Here is a 27,129-nt window from a genome sequence, read left to right as displayed (position 1 = left end):
CTGCCTACCGCACAGAGCACCTGTCAGGCTCTCTGCTGATATTTGAACCCAGGCCCTTGGACACAAGCCCAGACAGCTGCTAGCGCAGCTGCCCCTAGGAACAGAGAAGCAGCAACTATGGGCCAAGGAAAAAGGGGGATTTCAGATCTGCAAAAAGCTTAGCTCTGGAACAGGCCAGAAAACCAGAAGTGAGAGGGCTTCACGCCACTCTATGAGTGGCCATCAGAAGTACCTCAGCACCTTAGCACGAAAGTCCAGCCTGCCTTTTGGAAGCATTGCAGTTCTTATTCCAGAAATCACACCAAGTTTCTAGTTTGCATCTGAAGGGGGATCGAGGTATCATGACATTAAGCCTTTAGGCAGGTTTCAAACCATAAAAATGCAGGAAAGAAAGACAGACAGACTGACTGATTGACTGACTGATTTTAGAGATAGGGCTGGCAAGCAATCCTCCCACTTCAGCTTCCCAAGTAGTTAGGACTACAGGTGCATGCCATCACATCCAGCTGATATATTTTTTATCATACAATGTGTAAGTAGAATTGTGGGAGGACTCTACCATTTTGAAGTTGGTCATTTACTACTATCTTGCATGGAATTTGGCTGCAGCTGAATTAAACAGCATAAGATAAAATTCACTGTGAATACAACTAAATGAGTACACATTGGACAAACAGCTAAGGACTGATGGATATACCAGACCAGATAAACTATGAAAGGAAAATAATCAGAAGTTGGTTGAGGATTACTAGTATTTTTTTTTAAGTTCCCTAACTTAGGTCAAGTAAAATAGAAATGGCACTTCCTTTTTAGGGTTCTCCCATACAGCTGCACTGTCTTCCCAGGCCAGCAGAGGGCACCCTTCAGCTTACAAAGACTCACCGCTTTCTTCTGGATGAAAAGTTGTGCGTCTTTCAGGTGGCCAGCAATGTTCTCACACAGGCGTTTCCTCTGTTCCTCATTCAGCACGTTCACATAGAATGCCCGCACCTGCTCAGGGAAAAGAGCAAGTGCAGGAATTGAATCACCAATTTATCACCAACAAAGTTCACCTACTACAACACTTATGAAATAAATGATTTTAAAACTTTAGAATTTAAGAATAATTTTAAATTACAATTAAAACCGTCATTTGGGTTGTGTTCCTCACTTTTTGTTTTAAGCAAAATAAGTAAAATTCATTTGTTAATAGCTCATAATTATTTTTTAATAATGTCTTGTAGTAACTGCCATATATCTCTTATAAATAGATCTACAATTTAAAACCTCACCACATTCTTAATACTGACAAGTCTAAAATGTGCAAGCTGCCCTTGAATGTAAACTTAGAACAATACAACCTTTGTTCAATTCACTCAGAACCATGGAGAAAAATAAAAACTAATTCATTTAGCTAGAGATATAATTAGATAGATAACTGTAACTACAGATAGATAATATATCTAAAAAACTACTTCATTTATACATGTATATCTGTAGTTATTCAGAAGCCAATATTTCTTAGATAAGACATATTAATAGTGATATTTTGCTAGATTATTGGGTTTACCTCTAAAATAAATATCCATAAGTTAAAACTGGAGCTTAGTATCAGGTATGTGAATCAAAGCAGCCTCTGCCCAATTGTGAAATCAAAAGGTTGTAGCTTTTATTCTTACATTTCATTCAGTCACTCATTCAACAAATACTGAGTATCTATAATGTGCCAGACTCTGTTCTATGCACTGTTCTATTCATGTTTATAAAGTCCAATAATATCCAATTATCCAAAGTATCAACTTCATAAATATTAAGAGATGCATCATTTCCCTAAGTAGCCAAATATCAGGCTATAATTATGTTTTTAAATTTTTGAGTAAAGTTTACACCTGATACCAAAGTTAATCAGATATTTTGGATTAACACAATCTAATCAAAGTACTATATCCTGGGGACTTTCTCAGACCTATCACCAATTCATTAATTCTCTCTTCAGCTGTATTTGATGTAGTTTGTGAAACCATCCACTGTATTGCTATATCTGTTGAGTTTTTATTTCACAGATTGTAATTTTTGTTTCTAGAAAATGTTATTTGGTTCTTTTTCAAATCTACCTGTTTTGTTTTTCTCCTCATCTCTTACTGTCTTGATAATATTCCTTTCTGCATCTCCTTAAATATGTATGTTTATTTTAAAGCCTCTTTCCAATTACCATGTTTATGATTCTTCCATCTATTGCATGTGTAATTTCTCACTGGATTTCCTAGTATGTATTATAATTTTTCACTATGACTCACCTTCAACAGGAGTTATCTTCTGCAAAAGTACCAAATGTACCCTCGTTGTGTCTTCCTGTGGTGGTTTTCTCATAATCTCTGCAAAGGCCTAACAGGGTTCACTGATTCGCTTGTTTCTCAGTTAAAGTCTTTCTTTTTTTTTTTAGTTAAAGTCTTTCATGGTTCCAACTGGGATAAGAATGCAGGAACCTCATTTGAGCACAGCATAGGGGAAGGACTCCCGATTTCTTAGAGTTGGCTGCTTCCATTGAGAGCCCACATTCTTCCAAGCTGCATCCTCAGTCTGAGGGATAGTTGAGGTGCCCTTTCCCGGTTCTCACCATTATGCTAAGAGCTGAGCTCTAATTCTGGGCAACATGTAAAGCCTGAGGCGTCAACTCCTAACCCCCTAGAGGCATAAAATCTTTATAAGATACAAATCAGGCTCCTTACCCTTATGAGATACTTGCTTTCAAAGTTCACTCACTACTCTCCTTTTCATTTGTGGGATTCGGAAATTAAACTTTGTTTCTTTAGTCCAGCTTCATTATTTAAAAAGAAAAAAAAAATTAATCCTTCTATGGGAAAACTGAGGCAGTAAAAAAATTTTTAAAAAAACAAAATTTTATTTAGCATGTCCATATGTTAGAAGTAGAAGAAAGGCCTCTCGTGTCATCTCCATCTGCCATCTTGAACCTCAATCTACCCCTCAGCCTGTCACCTCAATCTACAATCTTGAACATCTTGAACTGTAAAAATTTGTTTCTGCAATTCCAGTGGAATGTTGTAGCCAGCTTGCTTATGAATGTAGAATACTGTCAAATTTTCAGGAATTTTGTGAGCAAGTTATTAAATACAGCCATTATAAGATTAAATTACATAAACTTATAATTAAGTATACTACAAACAAAAGTAATACTCAAAACATCATTTCCTAATTAATAGATATTACTTATGTTTTTGAAGTCATTCGTGTCTGCTGTATTGCTATGGGTGAAATACTATATAACAGTGATATGATATTGTACACCATTTCACAATGCCACAGGTTTAGTGATATTATATTAGTAGCTTGAAATCAGCCCTGTGAAATATTTCCACCATGAAAATGGATAAACACTACAAACCAGGGCTTTCTCCCCAGGGAGTCAGCTGTTAAATATTTATCAACATGACACTGAATAAAATCTATTAAAAAAAAAAAAAAACTTTCTGTCTCAGAGATTTGGTTAATCTACAGTTTTTCATTGTTGTTTTTGAGACAGAGTTTTTTTTCTTGTTACCAAGGTTGGAGTGCAATGGTGCAGTCTCAGCTTGCTGCAACCTCCACCTCCCGGGTTCAAGTGATTCTCCTGTCCCAGCCTCTCAAGTAGCTTGGAGAACACTCAGCTAATTTTTTTGTGGTTTTAGTAGAGATGAGTTTCACCATGTTGGCAAGGCTGGTCTCAAACTCCTGACCTCAGGTTATCTACCTGCCTCAGCCTCCCAAAGTGCTGGGATTACAGGTGTGAACCACTGTACCCAGCCTACAGTTTAAAGGGCTAAAAAAAAAGTATGTGTACATACTCTGTCACCTGGGGTGGTGTACAGTGGAGCAACCACAGCTCACTGTAGCACTGAACTTCTCAAATAAAGTAGTCTTGATAATATCTACAGTTCTATCTCCCAATTCACTAATCTTCTCTTCAGCCATGTTAACCTCCTTTAAAAGTCATCTAATAAATTCTAATTTCAGTTGTTGCATTTTCTAGTTATGTCCATTCAACTCTTTTTCCACAGTATAAGCTTTCTTACTAAATTCTTCATGCTCTCATCTATTTTCTTAAACCTATTAGTCAGTCATTTTAAAACCTGTATCTGACAGTTCCATTATTTAAGCCTCCACTAAGTTTGTTTCTACTGTCAGTTTGCAGGGAGTTTTTTCTCTCTCTTGATTTTCAGTCATAAGGTCTTAATGTGTTAGGTGCCTGGTCATTTATTGTTGAATGCTTAACATTTCCATGTAAAAAGGTCTAGAGATCATTTGAGGTTCTATTTTCCACCACAGAAAATTTTGTTTGCTTCTGGCAGATGGCATAGAGATAGATCACCTTAATCCAATCTGAGACAGGGCAGAGGCAAAGTTGTGTTCCAGGTTTTCTGAGGGCAAGTTTATTTCATGTTTGCCTTTACTTATAGGCATGGCCCTCAGGTATTTCAACTGAAAGACTAGAGTGTAACTAGAGGCTATGCTTCTTAGCAGACCTTGAATTCCAATTTTTGTCCCTTGAGACTCATGAGACTGTGGTAAACACCACTCAGCTTCTGGACCAGTGCTTACCAATTAACAAATAGCTTAAGAAGAAAGAAAACCAAATGTCAAGCTTAGTTCTTTGCACTTCTTCTCTATCTTTGATCTTGGCCCCTTAAATTCTTGTTGCTTTGTTAGCTCTCCAAGAAAAATGCTTTATGTATTTTACCTACCTTTTCAGTGTTCTCCATGAGAGAGTAAGTGCGATGCAAGCTAGTGTGCCACAGACAGATGCAAGCCCAAGTCAATCATTTTTAAGAGAATAAATCTGGCCCTTCTTATGTATTTCCCATGTGACTCATCATTACAGAATTATAACAATAGTATTGTTATTACTTAAAAATCATACTACATCCTACATAGTGATGACAAACTCTCTCAATACAATAAGGATGAGCACATAATCAGTTTTCGTATGTAAGCAATAGCCTCATTAATTTTTGCAGGGATTGTATGAACTGATTTTATGCCTGTATTGACCTCACATAGGCAAAATTCTTGAGAGGCAGAGAATATACTGTAATATACTTGGTGTCATCTGCATCACCAAAAATAATGCAGTTATATAAAAGGTTTGTAGGAAATGTTTTTAAATCCTCCAAAAATGATTTCTATCCTACAATAATGTAACTTCATTTTTGTATATACACATATATGTATATACATGAATGCTTTTCAAACAAAGATATTCTGACAGTGAATTAATTAATGTATTTAGCTATATTTTACTTGGAACTCACATTCACAAACTGAGAAATCAGAAATAGGTTCTAATCTAATTTAAAAACTAAGTTTAACACTAACTGCTCAAACAGAGCTCTAGAACAACTATACTTTTATTTTTTTATTGTGTGTGATATAATAAGGAGGCACCTGCCCACCCACAGGCCCTTCTAAGTCTGAGGCTCTCCTTCATAGCATGTACTGAAAGAGCCCTTAGGGCAGCCATAGGTGACTGGAAAGAGAATGAGCACTTGACCTGGGGCAGTTAACTAGAGGCTGACCAAGGCCAATGGTGCAACCTGGGGTGAAAAGATTAGCCAAGTCAATATGATTCTGTCTCTCTAGAATCTAAGATAGACATGTTGAGAGAAAGAGTAAAAGGTGGTCCAAAAAAAATATAACACATGAAGAAAGATGCCATAAAGGAGAGTTAGGCGATGGTCACAGACAAGCCACAATGATAAAACAGAAGCTCTGAGGCTGATAGGAGAAAACAGGAAGATGTGGTAAATATAATCAATTAGCATTGGCAAGCAGAAGCAGACAGATGGAAAATAACTAAGCCATGTGAAGGGCAAGTGCTGCGGTGGAAATGTGGTCGAAGCTCCTGGAGCTATTTTGAACCTGGGCTGTCCTGCTCAGATTCTTAGATTTGGCTGCACATAAGCTGTGCATGCTCATTCCTTAAATTCCCATGAGATCACTCTTTCCCCAGTGCCCCCCTCCCCATATCCCTTCAATGAAGTTTCCAGGAACTGAGACAAGTCTCCATACCTTGAGGCAAAAGAGCAGAGTAATACAACCCTTCAACTCCACCCAGTAAGGGGCCCAATTTACTATTACAGACGAGTCTTCCTTGAATTCAATGTAAGACATATTAGACACTTTGGGCAGTGGCCTGGGGAGGGGAGGGAATATGCAGACATTGACAAGGAGAATTAGCAGGTGACTCCTGTAGCAGACAAAGAAGTCATTACCTGGGTAACATTATCATCATTGGCAGTGTTGAAGCGCTGCACTTCTGCAGAACATCGGGTGCTGTGCTCCAGAGCAGAAGGCTGGTGTTCCGGAGCACCAAAGCTGTTGGGGTAGTAATTTGGAGCACCACCTTCAAAAGAAAACCACCCAGATTCACTTAGGAGTAAGAACAGTCAAGTAAATCTGCGAGTAATCACTGTAATGAGAAATAAATTTAAGTAGTAATCAGATGCACGTGTACACATACACGGATATAAACACAATGCACGCATTATTTTTAATTTCCCGCATTTAGCTGCAGGTAGTATGAAGATTCTTAGGGAACACTGCCATCTGCTAAATGCTTGCACAGGCTGCCACACTCCGAGTCTTTATGAATAAACTTCTAAGTCCCTTCCAACACATCAAAGGGTCCCATCCATCAAGTCCTCTGAGGCTTACTAGCACAATGTAGAAGTTCATCCAGGCTTGACTGGGCCACCACACAGGGATGAGACCCAAAGACACATTTCAAAGTTAACTTGTAAAATTGTTTCATTTGGACTTGGGCTCAATTCAAATACTGCATCGCAAAATTCTTGAGAGAAATCTGAAAGTTCTGGGTCTGCTCCTTGAATCGACAGGCACAAGCACGGAGCTCTGTGAGGTGACCTGACTGCTGCAAGGTCACACAGCAGCCAGTGGCAGATATGGGACTGGAACTCTGGGTTTATTGTCTCCTCCAGGCCAGCATGTGTGCTGTTTCCATTACAGAACTCTTCTAGGATCCTCAGGGTCTCTACTGACCGTGATGACTTCACTCCATTTTAGCTGCCCTTTAATACCCTCCACAGATCAATAAAAAAAGATTTTTTTTAATGTGGTAATTGAAGTATATTAGCACTTACTTATCTGGACTTATAAGAAGAAACAGTGACAAATACAATCAAAACATTTTCTATGACTTCTGAAATAAATTATGTGGCTTTTTTTTTTCATTTTGGCTATTTATTTTCTCAACTATACTTTGCTTGGGCTGACACTGGCAGAAGCTTTCATTACCTGAGCACACACTGCTTAAACAGGAGTGGCCCAGAAACATATGAAGTGGTCTGAGCAAACCAATTACACTGGGGTTGGAATTTTAGCCAGCTCACTGTCATAATAGATTATCCACAGTGGATAATCAAGAGATGCCTATGTATGGCATTCATCAAGTCACCAAGTGTGTGTGCAGGGGAAGGACACCATACTATTATGGAGCCCAATTATCAGCTCAAGAAATTCAACAGATCGGCCACATCTGTATGAAAAGCAAAATGCTCCAACAACCAGCCATCACGGTGTTTTCTTCATTAAGAATTCGCTCTTTGAAATGTGCCTAGTTAATTTTTAAAATCCTACTTCCAAATGAACTCTGACCTTTACTCAAAATGGATTGTCTTTAAGGCGCTGACCACAGGAACAAGTAAGCTCTTTCAGGGAGCTTCAAGGTCATAGCCTAAATGGTCTACTTTAAAATCAGGCCAGCCGCAGTGGCTCATGCCTGTAATCCAAGCCCTTCGGGAGGCCGAAGCGGGCAGGATCACCTGAGATCAGGAGTTCAAAACCAGCCTGGCAAACATGGTTAAACCCTGTCTCTACTATAAATACAAAAATTAGCTGGCATGGTGGCACATGCTTGTAGTTCCAGCTACTTGGGGAGCTGAGGCATGAGAATCGCTTGAACCCAGAGGCGGAGGCTGCAGTGAGCCAAGATCATGCCACTGCGCTCCAGGCTGGGCAACAGAATAAGACTTTGTCTCAGTAAATTAAATAAAGCAAGCAAGCAAAATGTAACAGCTGTGGTCTTTGGCTGTGGGGACTATAAGGGAATTTTTCTTCTCTCTGTTCTTCTCCCATATTTTCCAAATTTTCTTTAGGACACATGTATTATTTTTATCATAGAAAAGTAAACTTTGTTTGAATATAGACACCTGTGGCTATAAATATAAATCATCAGTAAAATTTCTGAAGGGATCAATGTATGCAGTCTATTACTAAAACACATGTCCTAAATGGGAAAAGAAAATAACTAAGATCTATATTAAATTGTGAATTGTAAAAGGAAAAAACTTTAATCAAGCATTCTGCTTGACTAATTAGAATAAGTAATTAGAACTAGAGGCTATTTGTACACGACACCAAAAAAAAGTAATTAAAAGAAAAAAATCATAAGTTTGATAAATGAGTTCCAAAAATCCAAAATGTGGTGGAGTTTCATCTCCCCAGTTGATTCGCGTGACTTTATTCACTTGGGAAAAAATGAAAGGAGGATAATCGTTTGACTTGCTCTGTCTCCCCTACTCCCTTCTCCCCAGGCTTCCCTGCTCATTTCAGCTCCCTCCAAATTATACTAGACCTGCTCCTCCAGGCCACAACAGAACTGCAAAGAGAAACAAAAGACTCTAACTCTTGGCTTTTGCATTTCCAAGGGTCTAAATCTCAGTAATTTCACAGAGAGTTAAGGAATTGTCTGTTTGGGTGAAGCGTCTCTAAAACCTAACTCCCAAGCTGGATGCTACTATACTCTAACCAGTGTGAAAGATCTTCCTCCCTACTCTTAACTACTCAGATGTACAAGTAACATCTGAGGTGGGAACTCACAATAAAATAGATAAAAAGCATGGAGAGTCCTCAGGCAGCCTACATCTTCACTGCTGGGCAAAAAAAAAAAAAAAAAAAATGCCCAGTAGGCAGCACCTAGGGAGCACCTTCACCAAGCAGGAGGTCCTGGTCTTGCGTGGCCAGCTTGAGTGCCACTGGCCTGGCATCCCACCCATCTGCTCCACATGCCCTCTGCCCACGCAGGAGGAGCCCAACGTCTTTAGGCCTACCCTGATTGTCCTGCATGCACATGGGGCCGTCACGCTGGTAGTTGGCCACTCGAGCACGGTAGGGACAGTTCACAGGTATCTGAAGATAGTTGGGTCCCAGGCGGTGGCGGTGAGTGTCAGGATAGGAAAAAAGGCGGCCCTGCAGGAATAAATGCAATAGACACTGACTAAGGGCTATAGACACTGACATATAACACAGGCATGGGCTGTAAACTTCATTCTGAAATATGAAGTACAAAGCACTCTGTACACGCTTACCACAAAATTCTGCCTATCGCCCTACTTAAGAGTCAAGCCTCTACCTTATGAAATGAGTTCTACCTAACTAAACAGTTCTTAATTTCCCAGGCCCTATGGCCAACCATAAATCTTCACACCTGTTCTAGGTAATTTCTGCATAAGTTAGTATCTTGTCTTATACAGTATTACTTGCTATTCCCAAGGAAGTATCACATTATAAAATAAATATTGCTAGAACATTCACTAACTGAAATATTGAATTAATTCTATTCCTCCTCATTCCCCCACTCCAGGATAGGAACCAATCATTTGCTCTTAACAAAAAGCAACAGATTTCTACAAAACCAACAGTATAGGAAACTCTTCAAATAAGCACTTCCCACTGGGTGCAGTGGCTCATGCCTATTATATATAATCCCAGCTCTCTGGGAGGCCAAGGTGGGAGGATCGCTTGGGCCCAGGAGTTTGAGACCAGCCTGGGCAACACAGTGAGACCTGTCTCTACAAAGAAATTTAAAACATTAGCCAAACATAGTGGCATGTGCCTGTAGTCCCAGCTGCTCCAAGAAGCTGAGATGAGAGGACTGCTTGAACCCAACGGGTTGAGGCAGTAGTGAGCTGCAATCGTGTCACTGCACTCCTGCCTGGGCAACAGAGCAAGATCAGAAAAAAGTACCTCCCATGATGCCTTCTGAATTAACTCAGATATACTTTGAGCTCTGAGACTTTCTAGTTAACAAACAAAAAAAAGCTATGGTTCAAAATGAAGGCCCTACAATGCCAAAAGTAATGAATCTACGATTCAATTATGTTCCCTATTAACCAAGGCAGGGTGACAAGCATTTTGAAATTTCTTTCAGTTAATGCTGAAACAAAAAGCTTTATGATAAATTCTGCATTAATCTTAATATCTAATTATTGAACTATTCTTATGATTCATACTTCTATGAGTAATTTTTTCTTCCATTGAATATATCATTGGCCTTGAACCTTAAAAGTATTTTTATATCCCTAATTCTATGAGGCAAAATAAAAGCCAAATTGAATAGGGCAACTTAAGCAATGACCTTGTACCAAATCACTGATCCCAACAGACTTAATCCAGTCCCACTGTTCTGTCAATATTTTGCTTTTGGCTGAATGACCGGTCACATAGCCATGATGAAAACTCAGCTATAGGTTGGAAGCTGGTTGTTTCCTTTGGCTCAAAAAATTGTGCTCTTGACTCTACCAACAGGATAGGAGATACAATCGCACCAATCGTGCCCTGGGCAACTCCTGGATCTGGCCTCTATCATATAATTCTGATTTTGTGTCACCCTGTGTTTGTCAGGCAACCTTACCCCACCTTTGGGTGGAGACCAACAAAGGTTGGGAAATGGGCACAGTGAGGCCATACCCTGGCACCAGCTCGAATCTAGGCCTTCCCCAAGGCTCTGTGCCTGAATTCCCTTACTCGGCCTGTGTAAGTGGGAAAGGCTTTCCCATTCAAGCAACAGGCTCAGCTCTCCAACTCCTGGTAAACTGCAGAGCATGAGAGAAAGAAAGCCTGCAGTTGCATCCTCAGGTCCTCAGGGATAATCAATCTCTCTACGACTTGTATTATATTATTTGTCCATTTCACCGTGATGTGGCTCACCACTTTGGATAAAGTTACAAAACTTATTAACATGACCTTGTGAAAAGGCACCTGTAAACACTTTCCATTAATATACTGCCACTGCCTAAGCTACAGCACTCATGAGCTTCAGCACTTGTGAGCTCTCAGCAGGAATAACTCCAAAGCCCTCCTAACTGGCTCTCCACTTCCAGTCCAACAAGACAATCCACATACTCCCTACTCACCTACTCAAAAAATCTCAAATCATTCCTTAGTGGTCACCAAATGGCTAAATGAGTACAACAGTCCCTCCCCAATTATACGGCCCCTCACAGGCTCCATGGTATTGGAATTCATACCTAAATGTCCTAAGAAGAAAGGGGAAAAGCTAGGCTAGAAATGATAACTCGACAAATTTACGAAATCTCTTTCAAGCACTTTCTAAAACTGGTTTTATAAAAAAAACTATAAAGAGTACACTGAATTTAAAATAGACATATTTGCCAGAACTGAAATTAATATGAATAGAAATTACATTAATCTCTACTTGTCATCCTTTTTCAGGACTCTCTTCCCCACTGTGTGAATAGCTGCCTTAGACATTTGCTTTCTTATGATGCAGAGAATGTGTATTTGCTCTGCAGGGGCCTCGTTCTCCATTCAAATCTTCATTATTCTTCAAATTATGACCCAGTGCTGCTGACTGCCTCAGGGTCCCACTGAGGTCCCAGAGACCCATGGTGACTCGGATTCTTGTGAAAAGAGTTTAGGTAACCTTGTATTCCTCAATCTGCTCCCTCCCTACATAAGCAGGGTTATGCAGCTTTAGCTCTGCCCATGACAATTTCACGCCTTGGCAAATCCCATTAGCTTCACCCTCACCCAGTTCAGCTACCAGGCAGGGAGTTTCAGGGCCCAGGGTTACATTGTTTTGGCTTCCTCTATTCTAGGGCTTCAATGCAACTTCTGCGCTTCCTCTGAGAGTTGCCTATCTTTCCTTTTTCTATTCCCAACCCCTAGTCCCACTTTTTCTATTTATCACCAAGAAGAGTGATTCTACTCAATTTACCCGGGATCGTATTTCTCAAAACTGAAGAAAGCTTTCCTTTTCCTAGAAGGGACAACTGTACAAACTCCTACTCAAGCACTTAAGGTCCCCTCTGACATATACTCAATGAATCTATCCAAACTCTATTCTTCTCATTCAGGAAAGAGTCACTGTTTATAGTTTCAACACACCTAACACGGTCCACTTTTGTACCTATGCTCATGTCCCTCTCCTGCCCCCTTTTACCTATTGAAAATCAAATCCTATCTATTCTTCAAAACGATCTCAAATGCTACCATGTTCATGAAACTTCATGGTCGCCCTCCTATCAGACAAAATTTTGCCTTCGGAATCACCATGGCATTCTGCCTTATGTTATGGCACCTAAGACAGTCCACCATACACAACAGACAGGCACTCAATTTATAATCGTTGAATTGAACTAAAAACTAATGAAAAACTTACTTTCTATGAAAGCCTCAGATGTTCCCCAATGAAATAAACAAAAAAGTTACTTTTTAAAAAATTGGAATCTTAGCTTGTCTGCTATGTAGACTGAAACCTGAACTGGCATCAGACACTTACATAAGAAGTAACCTTCAGTCACTGTTGTCTGATTTATGGTACATTCTTTAACCTTTGTTTCACGGTCACAGTCCAAAAACACAAAAGATTGATTTACACAGTAATTATTAAGCCAATTATTTTCCTACTGATTCTGATCCAAAGTAGAATTTTTTGCTCTTGGTACTCTTGAAAAAGCATATTGAAAAGTAATGTAAAGCATACTGATGAGGCCTAATAACATTAGCAAGGTGAATGGTTAATCCACTGCCTTTACCACTGGCAGCATACATTCAGTTCATAAAGGTCATCCCTAAATCTCTTTTTACAAATGGAAAAATTCAAGCATCATTGTGAAATAGAAAATGAGGCTGGCCGTAGTGGTTCATGCCTGCAATCCCTGCACTTTGGTAGGCCAAAGCAGGAAGATCACATGAGGTCAGGAGTTTGAGACCAGCCTGGCCAACATGGCGAAACCCTGTCTCTATTAAAAATACAAAAAATTACCTGGGCATGGTGGCGCGTGCCTGTAATCCCAGCTACTCAGGAGGCTGAGGCAGGAGAATTGCCTGAACCCAGGAGGTGGAGGTTGCGGTGAGCCAAGATCACGCCATTGCACTCCAGCCTGGGTAACAACAAGAGTGAAACTCCATCTCAAAAAAAAAAAAAAAAAAAATACAAAATTGGCCAGGCATGGTGTCAGGTGCCTGTAATCACAGCTAATCAAGAGGCTGAGGCAGGAGGATCACTAGAATCTGGGAGGCGGAGGTTGCAGTGAGCCAGCATCACAACACTGCACTTCAAGCTGGGCAACAGAGCCAGACTCCACCTCAAAAAAAAGAAGAAGAAAATGAATAAAGTTAGGCTTACCAAGGTATTACAATTAATTAACCACACTCCCTCCCATCAGTTATAGACTGAACAAATGATGCTTTACCAACACTTAAGGTATTTCTAGTACATCTTTTTTTTTTAATTAAGAGACTAAGTATTCTTGTCTTCACATATGTAGGGACTCTATCATGGAATTTTGTTTATACTTGGTTTATTCAAGGAATTCTCATTGAAGGATAGTTCACCTCAGTGAGTCCCACAAGGTAACTAAGCACCCAGATTAAATTTTAAGTAATGTTCTTGTTAACTCCTCATATAAAGATCATGCCAAACTACATATTTTGTGTGTGCATGTGCACATGGACACCTGCCTCAGAACATCTCAACCCGCCAGGCTCACCTGAAGCATTTTGTCAGGGCTGGCCTCAATGCCAGGGGGCATGTTGCTTGGGTCGAAGGCTATCTGTTCAACCTCAGCAAAGTAATTAACTGGATTCCGGTTTAAGACCAGTTTACCAACTGGGATGAGAGGGTAGTCCTTGTGAGGCCAAATCTGAAAATGATGTCGTATTCACAATTACCAGGCAATCAACCGAAGGAAATTAAAGCTACCCATAAAAATACAAGATTTCAAATACAATCAAGCCAATGAAAATAATTTTTAAATCCAATAAAACATAGGAATTTAAGATGAGTGCCTTAGTTAAATCTTTCACAATAGTAAGTGGTAAATACACTTTCCCAGGCAAAAGTACATCAGCTTTTCACAATCTGTTCCCTGTTAATAACAATATACATATTCAATGAAATTACAAACAAGAATGTGGAAGTAAGACTCTGATAAGCACTCATTCACAGCTTAGGGCACTCTGAGATGGTACCCCACTTATTTTGTATATGACTTCCCCATCATTATAATTGCTTGACTAGATTTTTTTTCTAATTAGGTAAGAAGAGACTTCAAAAAGAAAACAATATAGTTGTTACTGACTCACCTTGGTGACATCAAATGGATTAAACGGAAAAGTTTCTGCCTGACTAAATGTCATGACCTGGATGTAAAACGTCCAGGAGGGGTAGTTTCCTGTGGCAATGGCGTTAAAAAGATCCCGGAGGCCATAGTCAGGATCTTCCTGAGAAAGTCTTGCTGCATCTTCAACAGAAAGGTTTTTGATGCCCTGGTCAGTCTACAAAATGAAAGAAAGAAGCTCCAATGGAAACTTACTGGCAAAGTTATCAACATCTAATCAGTAATTCATTGAAGGTTTATGAGTAACACACCCCAAAGAATGAACTTTCTTTACAACAATACTTCTATTGTTCAAATCTGATACTAATGAATTTATCAACAAGAAATTCTACTTGCTTATTCCAATACTTTTAAATGTTGAGGGAATCCCATCTATATATTTCATATTTAAAATTAAAATTAATCCTATCTTTCCCTTTATGTATTCTATATTTGAATTTTTAAACTCATGTTACTTTCCAAACCAGAAAAATCAAAATATATCTTAAAAGTAGACAAAGGATTAATAAAATTAAAGGATCTCCCTTTTATCATGAAGTACTGTTTTAATTCCCGTTTTATGATCGTTCAAATCAGTTACTGAGATTGTGCTCAGCTAGTATTCCTTCACCCCTGCCCTATTCCTTTTTTTTAATAAACCATAGAATCATAGCTCATAGAGCTGCAAATAACTTCAATACAGCCATTTGGAACTAGTTCTCTGACTATGAGCAGGCAAAATTAATATTCTGACTTTCCAAGCAAGCCATATAACTTCAATACAGCCATTTGGAACTAGTTCTCTGACTATGAGCAGGCAAAATTAATATTCTGACTTTCCAAGCAAGCCATGAAAACTCAGAGAAGATGTTTCCCTTCATAAGTGCTCCGGTTATCATATCATACTGTTCTTTGATGGACTGACCATGTAATCTTATTCTGAAAGACCTCCCAAAAAGCCAAATGCTGCGGAAAGATTTCCTTAGCAAAAATCAACTCTGAACGCTAGTCTATTTCTACCACAGAAATCCAGCTCTCTAGTCAGTGACAAGGTTTGAACTCTTACTACTGAACCAGAAGTAAAGCCACCTTTAGGATTAAAAAAAAATTAAGGTCACCATGTGCAGATCACCCAGAGCTAATACATTAAGTTGTGAAATAATATTGCAATACCTTTCTGATTTTAACTGAATCTTTTAGGTTTAGAAAAGAATAATCTTAGGTCAGAATAATCCAGACTGATGAATCCATATAGATCTCAGGCTACAGGGCCCTAGGATAACAGACCCATAAGCACTCCAATCTTTCCAGGACTTGTACAGCTGGTAATATTATGCCAACTTTACAGTGACAAGAATTGGAGCTCAAAGAACTTTTAATACTATGCCCAAGGCCACAGTTATCTAGGAGAGCGAAAATTTTAGTTCAGGTTGACGTAACTCCAAAGCTACCAACTAGACTGGCTGTCCCAGATATAACCATTTAGTCTTGCTCCGAGTAACACTAAACTGCTCCCTTTGGCAATTACAAGCCAATGGGTCAACTGTTTCATAAAAATTTTCCTTGTCAAAGATTATAGACCCAAGTTATGAATATAAAAAGAGGTGACAGTTTTTCTGTTTGATACACCTACATTAAGTTGTTCAGATAAAGAAGAAAACAGGGCTTTTGGATATCATTAAGAGAGGGATTATCCACTACTGGTCACAAGCCCACTTCTTTCTGCTTATTTTAACAGCAGTATTTGGAAACAGAGGTTCTCAGCTTGTTTTTAACTAGCCCTCGGGAGTTCTCCAGGATTATCACTAACATGCCAGAGTTCACTGGTAATATCGCTCTGTAATAAATGCCACGCTTATACCAAAAGAGGGCCCTTTAAAATATTTCAGTTGATTAAAACGTTCTCAAAACCCTCCCCAGAGGTAACTGATTTGATCTGGCTATATGAATGCAAATGTTAAAAAATAGTATAATATTTTACTTATATGCCTTGTTCATAATACAACCTCAATAAATGCTAAATAAATAGATAGATGACTTAAAAGGTTAGAAGAAATGATGTTGGAAAGATGCTACTGGATGCTGGAAGTGATAGTGAGATTGGGATATGCTCCAAGCTGTCTTAGCCCCCTTCTGGGCCCTAAAGGTATCTATGCTCAGGATAATGACTCAGAGCTAAGAAAGGCAAAGCATCATAGCACTTTATTATTTTCTAGAGCTTGATTCCAAACTCCAACAAGAACTCTAGAAAAGCCAGGCGAGGGCCAGGTACAGTGGCTCACACCTGTAATCCCAACACTCTAGAAGGCCAAGGTGGGAAAAGCACTTGAGGCCAGGAGTTTGAGACCAGCCTCGGCAACACAGCAAAACCCCATCTCCATAAAAAAAAAAAATTAAAAATTAGCAAAGCACAGTGTTGTGTGCCTATAGTTTCAGCTACTCAGCAGGCTGAGGCAGGAAGATCCCTTGAGCCAATAAGTTCACTGCAACCCAGGAGTTACTGTGAGCTATGATCATACCACTGCACTCCAGTCTTAAAAAAAAAAGCGCTAGGCTAAACTAGGTGGAAATTATTTCCTTCTGCCTAGCCAAGAGGTTTAGATTATCCTCTTTGAGCCCAAACCAAAAGCTTAGATATTCCCACTTCAGGGAGAAAACTGTATTCAACATGAAGCTGCCAGTACAGAAACATTAAACCATTGGCAGCACAAAAGAAACACATTTTCTAAATATTTACGGCAAGGGACACAGGATCCAGAAAAAAGAAGCTTAAAGTATTGATCACAGCAATGTGCCTTACCTCTGGCCACATGCAAAAGAGAGACTAAAGAGAAATCACACGCAGTTCTAATTGAACAGTGAGAAATTATCTCCTTGGTGGTAGCTGACAAAATACTCACAGGACTGATCAAAAGTGGAAGAAAGCCTTAATCTTTGCTCAATCCTTCAGGAAAATCAAGGAGCTGTGTGGTAGGAGCCTTGTACCCCCTGCCCCAAAGGTAACATGTACCTTATAATGGAATTTGCAATAAACCGCCTCTCCATTTGCATTAACCAGCTTGAAAGTATGTGATCCATATCCATTCATGTGACGATGTCCATCTGGAATCCCCCGATCACTGAACAAGAAAGAAACCTAAGGAACAGAAATATAAAGCTAAAATGTTTTCATTTAAATCAAAACAGCCTAGATTTTAAAGATAGTCCTTCATTTCCAAAAAGTCCCTCAATGACATAAAACATGCTAGCCAATTTCCCACTATTATTTCACTTATAGAAAAACAAAAATTTTAAACCAGGATGATATGCAAATCACTAATACTATGATTCAAAATTCTACGAAGGAAAGCTAAAACAACCTGAAAACTAGCCTAATTTGTTATTCAAAATGTATTTTCATAGCAAATTTGTTTGGTACTATTTTCCCCTCACTTTCCTAATTCAGAGCTTTACCTTGTACCACAGACTTTCATCCTTACTAATGCTAAATATCAATTGACAATGTTGCTAGCTAGCTATCATTATCATCATTTAAGGCTAATGAACGGGGGATGATTAATAAAGCCAGTCACTACGAAACTCTTCATGATTAAGAAATCTGAGGAAGATAATTCCAATAAAATAGCCAAAACTGGAGAGATACTTTATAAGGAGGCATAATTAAACACTGCATCCCAGGTGACACAATACAATAGAAAAAAAGGGTTCACACCTGATGCAGAGATTCAGGACGTAGGCTCCAGAAGTCCCAGACCATGTCTGGATCCTTCAGATGCGTCTGAGGATTTCTCTTTTGGCTGTGGATAAAAGATGGAAACTAAATAGAAAAGAGAGAAAAAAATCCAAAAACTAAGTTTACAGGAATTATGGTGTCTTGCATTATACATGCCTATTACTAGGTTTATGGATTATAATTCTAAACACAATCCTAGAATTTAAAACTGCCAAACCAAAAAATGAAATTTTTTAAAATTGCATTTTAGGTTTTGGGGTACATGTGAAGAACATGCAAGATAGTTGCATAGGTACACATGTGGCAGTGGGATTTGCTGCCTTCCTCCCCTTCACCTATATCTGTCATTTCTCCCCATGCTATCTCTCCCCAACTCCCCAACCCCCGCTGTCCCTCCCCTATTCCCCCCAACAGACCCCAGTGTGTAGTGCTCCCTTCCCTGTGTCCATGTGTTCTCACTGTTCAACACCCACCTACAAGTGAGAACATGCAGTATTTCATTTTCTCTTCTTGTGTCAGTTTGCTGAGAATGATGGTCTCCAGGTTCATCCATGTCCCTACAAAGGACACGAACTCATCATTTTTGATGGCTGCATAATATTCCATGGTGTATATGTGCCACATTTTCCCTGTCTAGTCTATCGTCGATGGACATTTGGGTTGGTTCCAGGTCTTTGCTATTGTAAACAGTGCCGCAATGAACATTCGTGTGCATGTGTCCTTATAGTAGAATGATTTATAATCCTTTGAATATATACCCAGTAATGGGATTGCTGGGTCAAATGGAATTTCTATTTCAAGGTCCTTGAGGAATTGCCACCCTGTCTTCCACAATGGTTGAACTAATTTACACTCCCACCAGCAGTGTAAAAGTGTTCCTATTTCTCCACATCCTCTCCAGCATCTGTTGTCTCCAGATTTTTTAATGATCGCCATTCTAACTGGGGTGAGATGGTATCTCAATGTGGTTTTGATTTGCATTTCTCTAATGACCAGTGATGATGAGCATTTTTTCATATGTTAGTTGGCCTCATGTATGTCTTCTTCCGAAAGTGTCTGTTCATATCCTTAGCCCACTTTTGAAGGAGCTTGTTTTTTCCTTGTAAAGCTGTTTTCGTTCTTTGTAAATTCTGGATATCAGCCCTTTGTCAGATGGGTAAACTGCAAAAATTTTTTCCCATTCTATTGGTTGCCAATTCACTCTAATGACTGTTTCTTTTGCCATACAGAAGCTGTGGAGTTTGATTAGGTCCCATTTGTCTATTTTGGCTTTTGTTGCCAATGCTTTTGGTGTTTTGGTCATGAAGTCCTTGACTACTCCTATGTCCTGAATGGTTTTGCCTAGATTTTCTTCTAGGGTTTTTATGGTGTTAGGTCTTATGTTTAAGTCTTTAATCCATCTGCAGTTAATTTTAGTGTAAGGTGTCAGGAAGGGGTGAAGTTTCTGCTTTCTGCACATGGCTAGCAAGTTTTCCCAACACCATTTATTAAACAGGGAATCCTTTCCCCATTGCTTGTTTTTGTCAGGTTTGTCAAAGATAAGATGGTTGTAGATATGTTGTGTTGCCTCCGAAGCCTCTGTTCTGTTCCATTGGTCTGTATCTCTGTTTTGGTACCAGTACCATGCTATTTTGATTACTGTAGGCTTGTAGTATAGTTTGAAGTCCAGTAGTGTGATGCCTCCCACTTTGTTCTTTTTGCTTAGAATTCACTCGGCTATGCGGGCTCTCTTTTGGTTCCACATGAAGTTTAAGGTGGTTTTTTCCAGTTCTGTGAAGAAGGTCATTGGTAGCTTGATGGGGATAGCGTTGAATCTGTAAATTACTTTGGGCAGTATGGCCATTTTCACGATATTGATTTTTTCCTAACCATGAACATGGACTGTTTCTCCATCTGTTTGTGTCCTCTCTTATTTCGTTGAGCAGTGGTTTGTAGTTCTCCTTGAACAGGTCCTTTATGTTCCTTGTAAGTTGTATTCCTAGGTATTTTATTCTCTTTGTACCAATTGTGAATGGCAGTTCGTTCTTGATTTGGCTCTCTTTCAGTCTGTTATTGGTGTATAGGAATGCTTGTGATTTTTGCACATTGATTTTGTATCCTGAGAATTTGCTGAAGTTGCTTATCAGTTTCAGGAGATTTTGGGCTGAGATGATGGGATAGTTCTAGATATACTATCATGTCGTCAGCAAATAGAGACAATTTGACTTCCTCCTTTCCTATTTGAATACCCTTTATTTCTTTTTCTTGCCTGATTGCTCTGGCTAGAACTTCCAGTACTATATTGAATAGGAGTAGTGAGAGAGGGCATCCTTGTCTAGTGCCAGATTTCAAAGGGAATGCTTCCAGTTTTTGCCTATTCAGTATGATATTGGCTGTTGGTTTGTCGTAAATAGCTTTTATTATTTTGAGATATGTTCCATCAATACCTAGTTTATTGAGGGTTTTTAGCATAAAGCGCTGTTGAATTTTGTCAAAGGCCTTCTCTGCATCAATTGAGATAATCATGTGGTTTTTTGTGGGGGTCCGGCACGTGTGCCGGGGGTCTTCCGACCAGCAGAGAGCCTCAGCCCCACTCAAGTGTTCTCAACCTGGAAGAGGGAGTGCGCGGAAGAAAAGATAGACAGACAGTGGGGTCTGGAGGACTGCTAGGCAATGCCAGAGCAGCAAGTTTATTTGTGCATACTATAGGTTATATACTTTTCAGTGTTTAAGGAGTGACATACATTCTATTGTATCTTGAAATAAAATCAAGAACAAAAAAAGGGGTACAGAAAGTATGACTCATAATCAAAGGGTGTACAGCAAAGGGACAATAAAGTTTGCAAAAGGCGGTCATAAATCTAAACATGTGTTTATCTAAATTCAGTCAAGCAAGCAAGATCATTAACAAGGTACAGCTGGAACTTTCCAAATGTCATTCTAAATAGAGATAATCTATCTATTCTTATAGGATTACATGCAGAAAATATGATTACAAAGTCATACAGTTATTGTGCAGAGAAGGAACTAGGAGGCACACAATGTCTAACCACACAATGTCTCGTTAGACCACAAAGCCTGAGCTCAGCCATCCTGTTGCAAATGTCAGAGGCAAAGATAGACGTTTATAAAATCAGTGCAACCAGACTTCCTCTTTTCCCTTAGCTCAACAGCCTCCAGGAGAGGAGAAATGTGTATGGGCTCAAGCTCAAGATACTGAGGGTCTTGTCAAGGGCCCTTCGCAGCACCGATCCCCACAGTTTTTGTTTTTGGTTCTGTTTATGTGGTGAATTATGTTTATAGACTTGCGTATGTTGAACCAGCCTTGCATCTCCAGGATGAATCCTACTTGATCATGGTGGATAAGCTTTTTGATGTGCTGTTGCAATCGGTTTGCCAGTATTTTATTGAAGATTTTTGCCTCTGTGTTCGTCATGGATATTGGCCTGAAGTTTTCTTTGCTTGTTGAGTCTCTACCGGGTTTTGGTATCAGGATGATGTGGGTCTCATAAAATGATTTGGGAAGGATTCCCTCTTTTTGGATTATTTGTAATGGTTTCAGGAGGAATGGTACCAGCTCCTCTTTGTATGTCTGGTAGAATTTGGCTGTGAACCCATCTGGACCTGGGCTTTTTTTGTGTGGTAGGCTCTTAATTGCTGCCTCAACTTCAGACCTTGTTATTGGTCTATTCATGGTTTCGACTTTTCCTGGTTTAGGCTTGGAAGGAGGCAAGTGTCCAGGAATTAATCCGTTTCTTCCAGGTTTACTAGTTTATGTGCATAAAGTTGCTTGTAATAATTTCTGATGATGGTTTGAATTTCTGTGGAATCTGTGGTGATTTCCCCTTTATCGTTTTTCTTGCTTCTATTTGGTTATTCTCTCTTTTCTTTTTTATTAATCTGGCTAGTGGTCTGTCTATTTTGTTCATCTTTTCAAAAAAACAGCTCTTGGATTTATTGATTTTTTGAAGGGTTTTTTGTGTCTCTATCTCCTTCAGTTCTGCTCTGATCTTAGTTATTTCTTGTCTTCTGCTAGGTTTTAAGTTGTTTTTTTTTTATCTTGCTCCTCTAGCTCTTTTAATTCTGATGATAGGGTGTCAATTTTGGATCTCTCCTTGCTTCTCATGTGGGCACTTATTGCTATATATTTTCCTTCAGAGACTGCTTTAAATGTGTCCCAGAGATTCTGGTATGTTGTGTCTTCATTCTCATTGGTTTCAAAGAACTTCATTATTTCTGCCTTCATTTCATTGTTTATCCAGTCAACATTCAAGAGCCAGTTGTTCAGTTTCCATGAAGCTGTGCAGTTCTGAGTTAGTTTCTGAATTCTGTGTTCAAACTTGATTGCACCATGGTTTGAGAGACTGTTTGTTACGATTTCCGTTCTTTTGCATTTGCTGAGGAGTGATTTACTTCCAATTATGTGGTCAATTTTAGAGTAGGTGTGATGTGGTGCTGAGAAGAATGTATATTCTGTGGATTTGTGGTGGAGAGTTCTGTAAATGTCTATTAGGTTTGCTTGTTCCAGGTCTGAGTTCAAGTCCTGGATATCCTTGTTAATAAAAATGAAATTTATTCAACATAGACAACTAGCATCTAACATAGCCTAAGTATTTCAAATATACTCAAAACTATAGTCCTTTTTTGTGTAATAGGGTCTCACTCTGTCACCCAGGCTGAAGTGCAGTGACATGACCACAGTTAACTACAGCTCTGACCTCCTGGACAGAAGCAAACTTCCCACTTCAGCCTCCTGAGTGGCTGGGACTATAGACGTGAGCCACCACACCTGGCTAATTTTTGTATTTTTTTGTAGAGACAGGGCTTTGCCATGTTGCCCAGGCTGGTCTCAAACTCATGGACTCAAGTAATTGGCCTGCCTTGGCCTCCCAAAGTGGTTGGATTTATAGTATTTCTCTATGGAAAAAATGTAGTCACCTTTATGGAAAAAATGTACCTACCTCCCTGTGCACACGCACACACCCACACCCACCCACACACCCCCTCGTGCTGACTCAGAGCATGTAGAGACACCTTCTACTTGTTTCTAAAGTAAAGTCCCTCTTTTGCTAATCTTAGATGCTCTGCAAGGAAAACTAAACTCACTTCCCATTAAGTCAATGAATCGTAAAATGACCATCTAAGACCAATAGTAACTGTTGGTATTTGATCTTATTAAATACAGAAAAATGTAGGCTGTGAGTCATGGCTCATGCCTGTAATCCCAGCACTTTGGGAGGCCAAGACGGGTGTATCACAAGGTCAGGAGTTTGAGACAGGCCTGGCCAATATGGTAAAACCCTGCCTCCACTAAAAATACAAAAAGTACCGAGGCATGGTGGCACATGCCTGTAATCCCAGCTACTTGGGAGGCTGTAGCAGGAGAATCCCTAGAACCCAGGAGGCAGCGGTTGCAGTGAGCCGAGATCGTGCCATTGCACTCCAGCTTGGATAACAAGAGCAAAACGCCATCTCAATAAAATAAAATAAAATGTAATATAAATATAAACACAGAAAAATGTGTTGAAAAAAAGTAATCCAGGAAACTCTTTTCTTTCTGCTTTTCCTAGGGTTTCTCCTCAAATGTCGATCTATTTGAAATCAATTTAAATCAACAAACAGTTGTTGAGTGCAAAATACTCTATTACCTACCAAGAGGGGATCCCTGATGAAGAAAATAGGGGTGTTATTTCCAACAAGATCCCAGTTACCATCTTCAGTGTAAAATTTCACTGCAAATCCACGAGGGTCACGAACTGTGTCAGCTGAGCCTGATTCTCCAGCTACAATATTCAAATGGAAACGGGAAGCATAAGCCACAGCACTTTGCATCCAGGAAACCTAAAGTCATAATGAAGCACCTGGATCTATCCTTCTCAATCCACTTCCCAGAACTAAATTAGGTATTTAAGTGCCCAGGTTATTATTTCTACCCACCAGCTAATTCAGTCCACAAATCAAACAAAAGAATTAATTGAGAGGAATAAAAGAACATATGTAATAACAGCTAATAAAGTTATTCATTTAACATAATAAGATAACTTTGTTCAAACAGGTAGGTAAACTTTTAATTAAAATAAGGGAAGAGAATAATTAGTAGTCTTACAGTAGTGACAAAGGAATAAGTGAGTTGTCAAAATGGTGAGGTTAACATTAAGAAAATGAGTTAAAATATTGATTCTTAGTTCTAATGTCATTTATTTTCACATTCCACAGTATTTTTTAAATGCAGAGACTGACACAGAAACAGAACTAGTCAAGCATTAGGAATGCTGAAATATAGCATGATAGATCTAATGCTAGCTCTGTAACATGAGAAACATTGCTTAACCTCTCAGAAATGAAAATAATCCCTCTCTGCAAAGTCAATCTACAAATTAGAGATTATATCTGTAAAGCACCTAACCATCGTTGGCATAGAGTTAATTCTAAATAAAAGTCAACTGTAGGCATGGTTATTAAATAAGATTTCCCCTCTATTCTTCTGTTAGAGGCAACCACTTTTAGGGAAGCTCTTTCCAAATGTCACAGAATTGCAGAGGTAGCCTCTGTGCAAGTGTGATTTCCTAAGACCTCAACAAACAGAAATATAAGTAACTTCCTACATATCTCCAAATATGTCTTCTACTGTAAAACCTTGCCATCATTTGGAGAAGTGCTTGCTTCCTATTTTCTAATAAGTTTTTCTTTAAGTTATAAACGTCCCCAAAAAAGATGCAGTTGAGTTAAGCAATACCAATCATGCCAATAAACCGACTTACCAACAGTGGAGAAGCGAACTGCAATGGGAGTCCTCTTTCCAATATGCTCAAATACCTTGGCCTTGGAGTATTTGGTTATGTCATGTGTGACCTCAAAGTAGCCAAAGGCCCCTAACAAGAAAGATACAGAAATCCTTACCATGGGACGATTACTCAGACCATCAGGTCCTCAACAGGCACCCAGGTGACAAGAGAAACTGATGGTTAGTCCCAGCCTTCTGGCAGCTTCCAGTATGATGGGGGAAGGGGAAATGCCCAAACACGAAATAAAGAGGGTGAAGTGCAAAGCTCTGTTCTATCACTCAGTGCTAAGCCAAATGCCACAGAGCTGGTACCAAGAGAAGGAGGTGAGTGGGACTGGAAGTAGTCAAGACTGACCCAAGGACACAGGGCCTCAGAGGGGCCTGAAGTACAGGCAGGACCTAGGAGAAAAAGAGAGAGAAGAAGAGAGAAAAACAGAGAAAAGAAGAATCTTTTCAACACTTAGCAAGGATGATACAAAGCAAGCAACAAACTAAACAAGTCAAGATGGAAAAATACACAAAAACCACTGGAGAAGATGGGAAGAAACCTTATCTAGGAACAAGAGGATGAAGAAATGCAGAAATCCTAACTGGAAGTCCAAGTCAGCAAGCTAAGAGAAAAACTTCCTTTCTGTGGAGCTCTTTTTCCAACTCAATTTTTCACTTTCTTTTAAACACCACCCCCATATTTTGTGTCTGTTATAAGAGCAATAAAGAAAGTTTTACAGAAATTGTTGGACAAAAGGAAAGGAAAAATCAAAGGAAAAAGGTAGTTTTTCTCCTGGTACTCCAGCTTCCCCCATATCCCAAAGATGTGCCCATGAGGTGAACTGGGATGTCTCACTGGCCCCAGTGTGAGCGGCTATGTGTGTGGGTGCAACCTGCAATGGACACCATCCTGTCCCAGGCTGGTTCTCGCCTTGCACCCCAAGCTGCCAGGAGAGGCTCTGGCTACTTACAACCTTGAATTGGAATAAGCTAGTAAATAACTATCTCATTTTTACTAATCTTTCTTAAAGGTATGTATAGCTCACATTAATTTCAATGTTTAATATCAGAAGTATTTTGAAGTTTGGTGATGTTTTACCAACCAGAAGTACCAATGTGATTGAAATTTTACCAACCATAGAAGCTTAACTCTGCTTATGTCAATTAGCCTATTGTAAAATTGGTTTCATTACATGTCATTTAGCTTACAGTCAAAGTTTCCAAGAACCTGTCAATGTTAAGTGCTGACTTACTCTATTTTTATTCCTTCCATGAACTGCATGATGGAAGAAATGGAAGATTTCTATTTTTAAAAGAAACTATTTTATATATAATGTTCAATCTGAGGAAATAACCATCATTTAATTGCTAATTTCCCTACTGATGGATGTTTTTCCTTTCTCCCACGAATGGAGATTTGGCATTTGTGTTAAAGGTCCTCCAGTCCTTTGGGAAATAGTACTTGACTAAGGTGCTGTGAAACAATTCTTTTCCAGCAAATACACGTAGCACTGACCTGCTCCTTTAGCATGCACGACTCTCTCAGGAATTCTCTCTCGGTCAAAGTGAGCCATTTCATCAGTGAAAACCACATCCTGAACAAGAAGGGGACCACGGGGTCCTGCTGTAATAACATTAAGTTTGTCTCCTACTGGGTTACCAGCTCCAGTTGTCAGGACATCAGCTTTCTACAGGAACACAGAAAGAAAGTGCAGGAGAGTTAGTTTACACTGAAACTAACGTTTCATTTACACTGTCACAGGTACATAGCCTTGCAATGTTTATGCCATCTGTCCTAACTCATTTTAAATTTCCCATGTCCAAAGTCCTGAAATCCTACAAGATAGACCATTGCCTGAAACTTACAGTTATGCCTCAGAAACCCTTGACAAATCTCAACACCAATCTGCTAAGAAACTTGCTCTGAAGAGTAGAAAGATGATTTGGAGCCCGAAAATGTGCTCAGTATCTGCTCTAGAGAGAGCCACTGGGTTCTGCAAAGCCCCCAGACAGTGAGGTACCCAAAAAAGTCCTACAAGCTCAACAGTGAATATCCAACCCACCAGTGAGAAGATGGTCTCCGGGGAAGCTGTGCTGGTCAATACTTTACTCAGAACTTACAAATGTTTCATTACTGCCAGGATGCTCAAGTGTGCTGTCCTGTTTAATGCACCTCAAGCAATGTTCACCAGCTATTTGCAATGTCTCTTTTCAATTCAGAAAAAAAAAAGAGGCAATGGCTTTTACTG

The 27,129-nt window shown here is 39.4% G+C and overlaps 1 protein-coding gene across 1 annotated transcript in view; it reads right to left on the bottom strand.

Annotated features, from left to right (window-relative positions):
• The window catches only part of CAT (catalase), a 39,734-nt gene that overhangs the window by 3,022 nt on the left and 9,583 nt on the right, over positions 1-27,129 (bottom strand). Inside the window, 10 exon segments of the mRNA NM_001267733.1 lie at positions 883-990; positions 6,246-6,376; positions 9,102-9,240; positions 13,788-13,940; positions 14,383-14,574; positions 17,407-17,532; positions 18,109-18,213; positions 23,761-23,891; positions 24,870-24,980; positions 26,397-26,568. Coding sequence (NP_001254662.1) covers positions 883-990; positions 6,246-6,376; positions 9,102-9,240; positions 13,788-13,940; positions 14,383-14,574; positions 17,407-17,532; positions 18,109-18,213; positions 23,761-23,891; positions 24,870-24,980; positions 26,397-26,568 — 1,368 coding nt within the window.

Source organism: Callithrix jacchus, chromosome 10 (assembly GCF_049354715.1).
Source record: "Callithrix jacchus isolate 240 chromosome 10, calJac240_pri, whole genome shotgun sequence".
NCBI classification, from domain to species: domain Eukaryota; kingdom Metazoa; phylum Chordata; class Mammalia; order Primates; family Cebidae; genus Callithrix; species Callithrix jacchus.
This window is presented reverse-complemented; position numbering and strand designations above follow the sequence as displayed.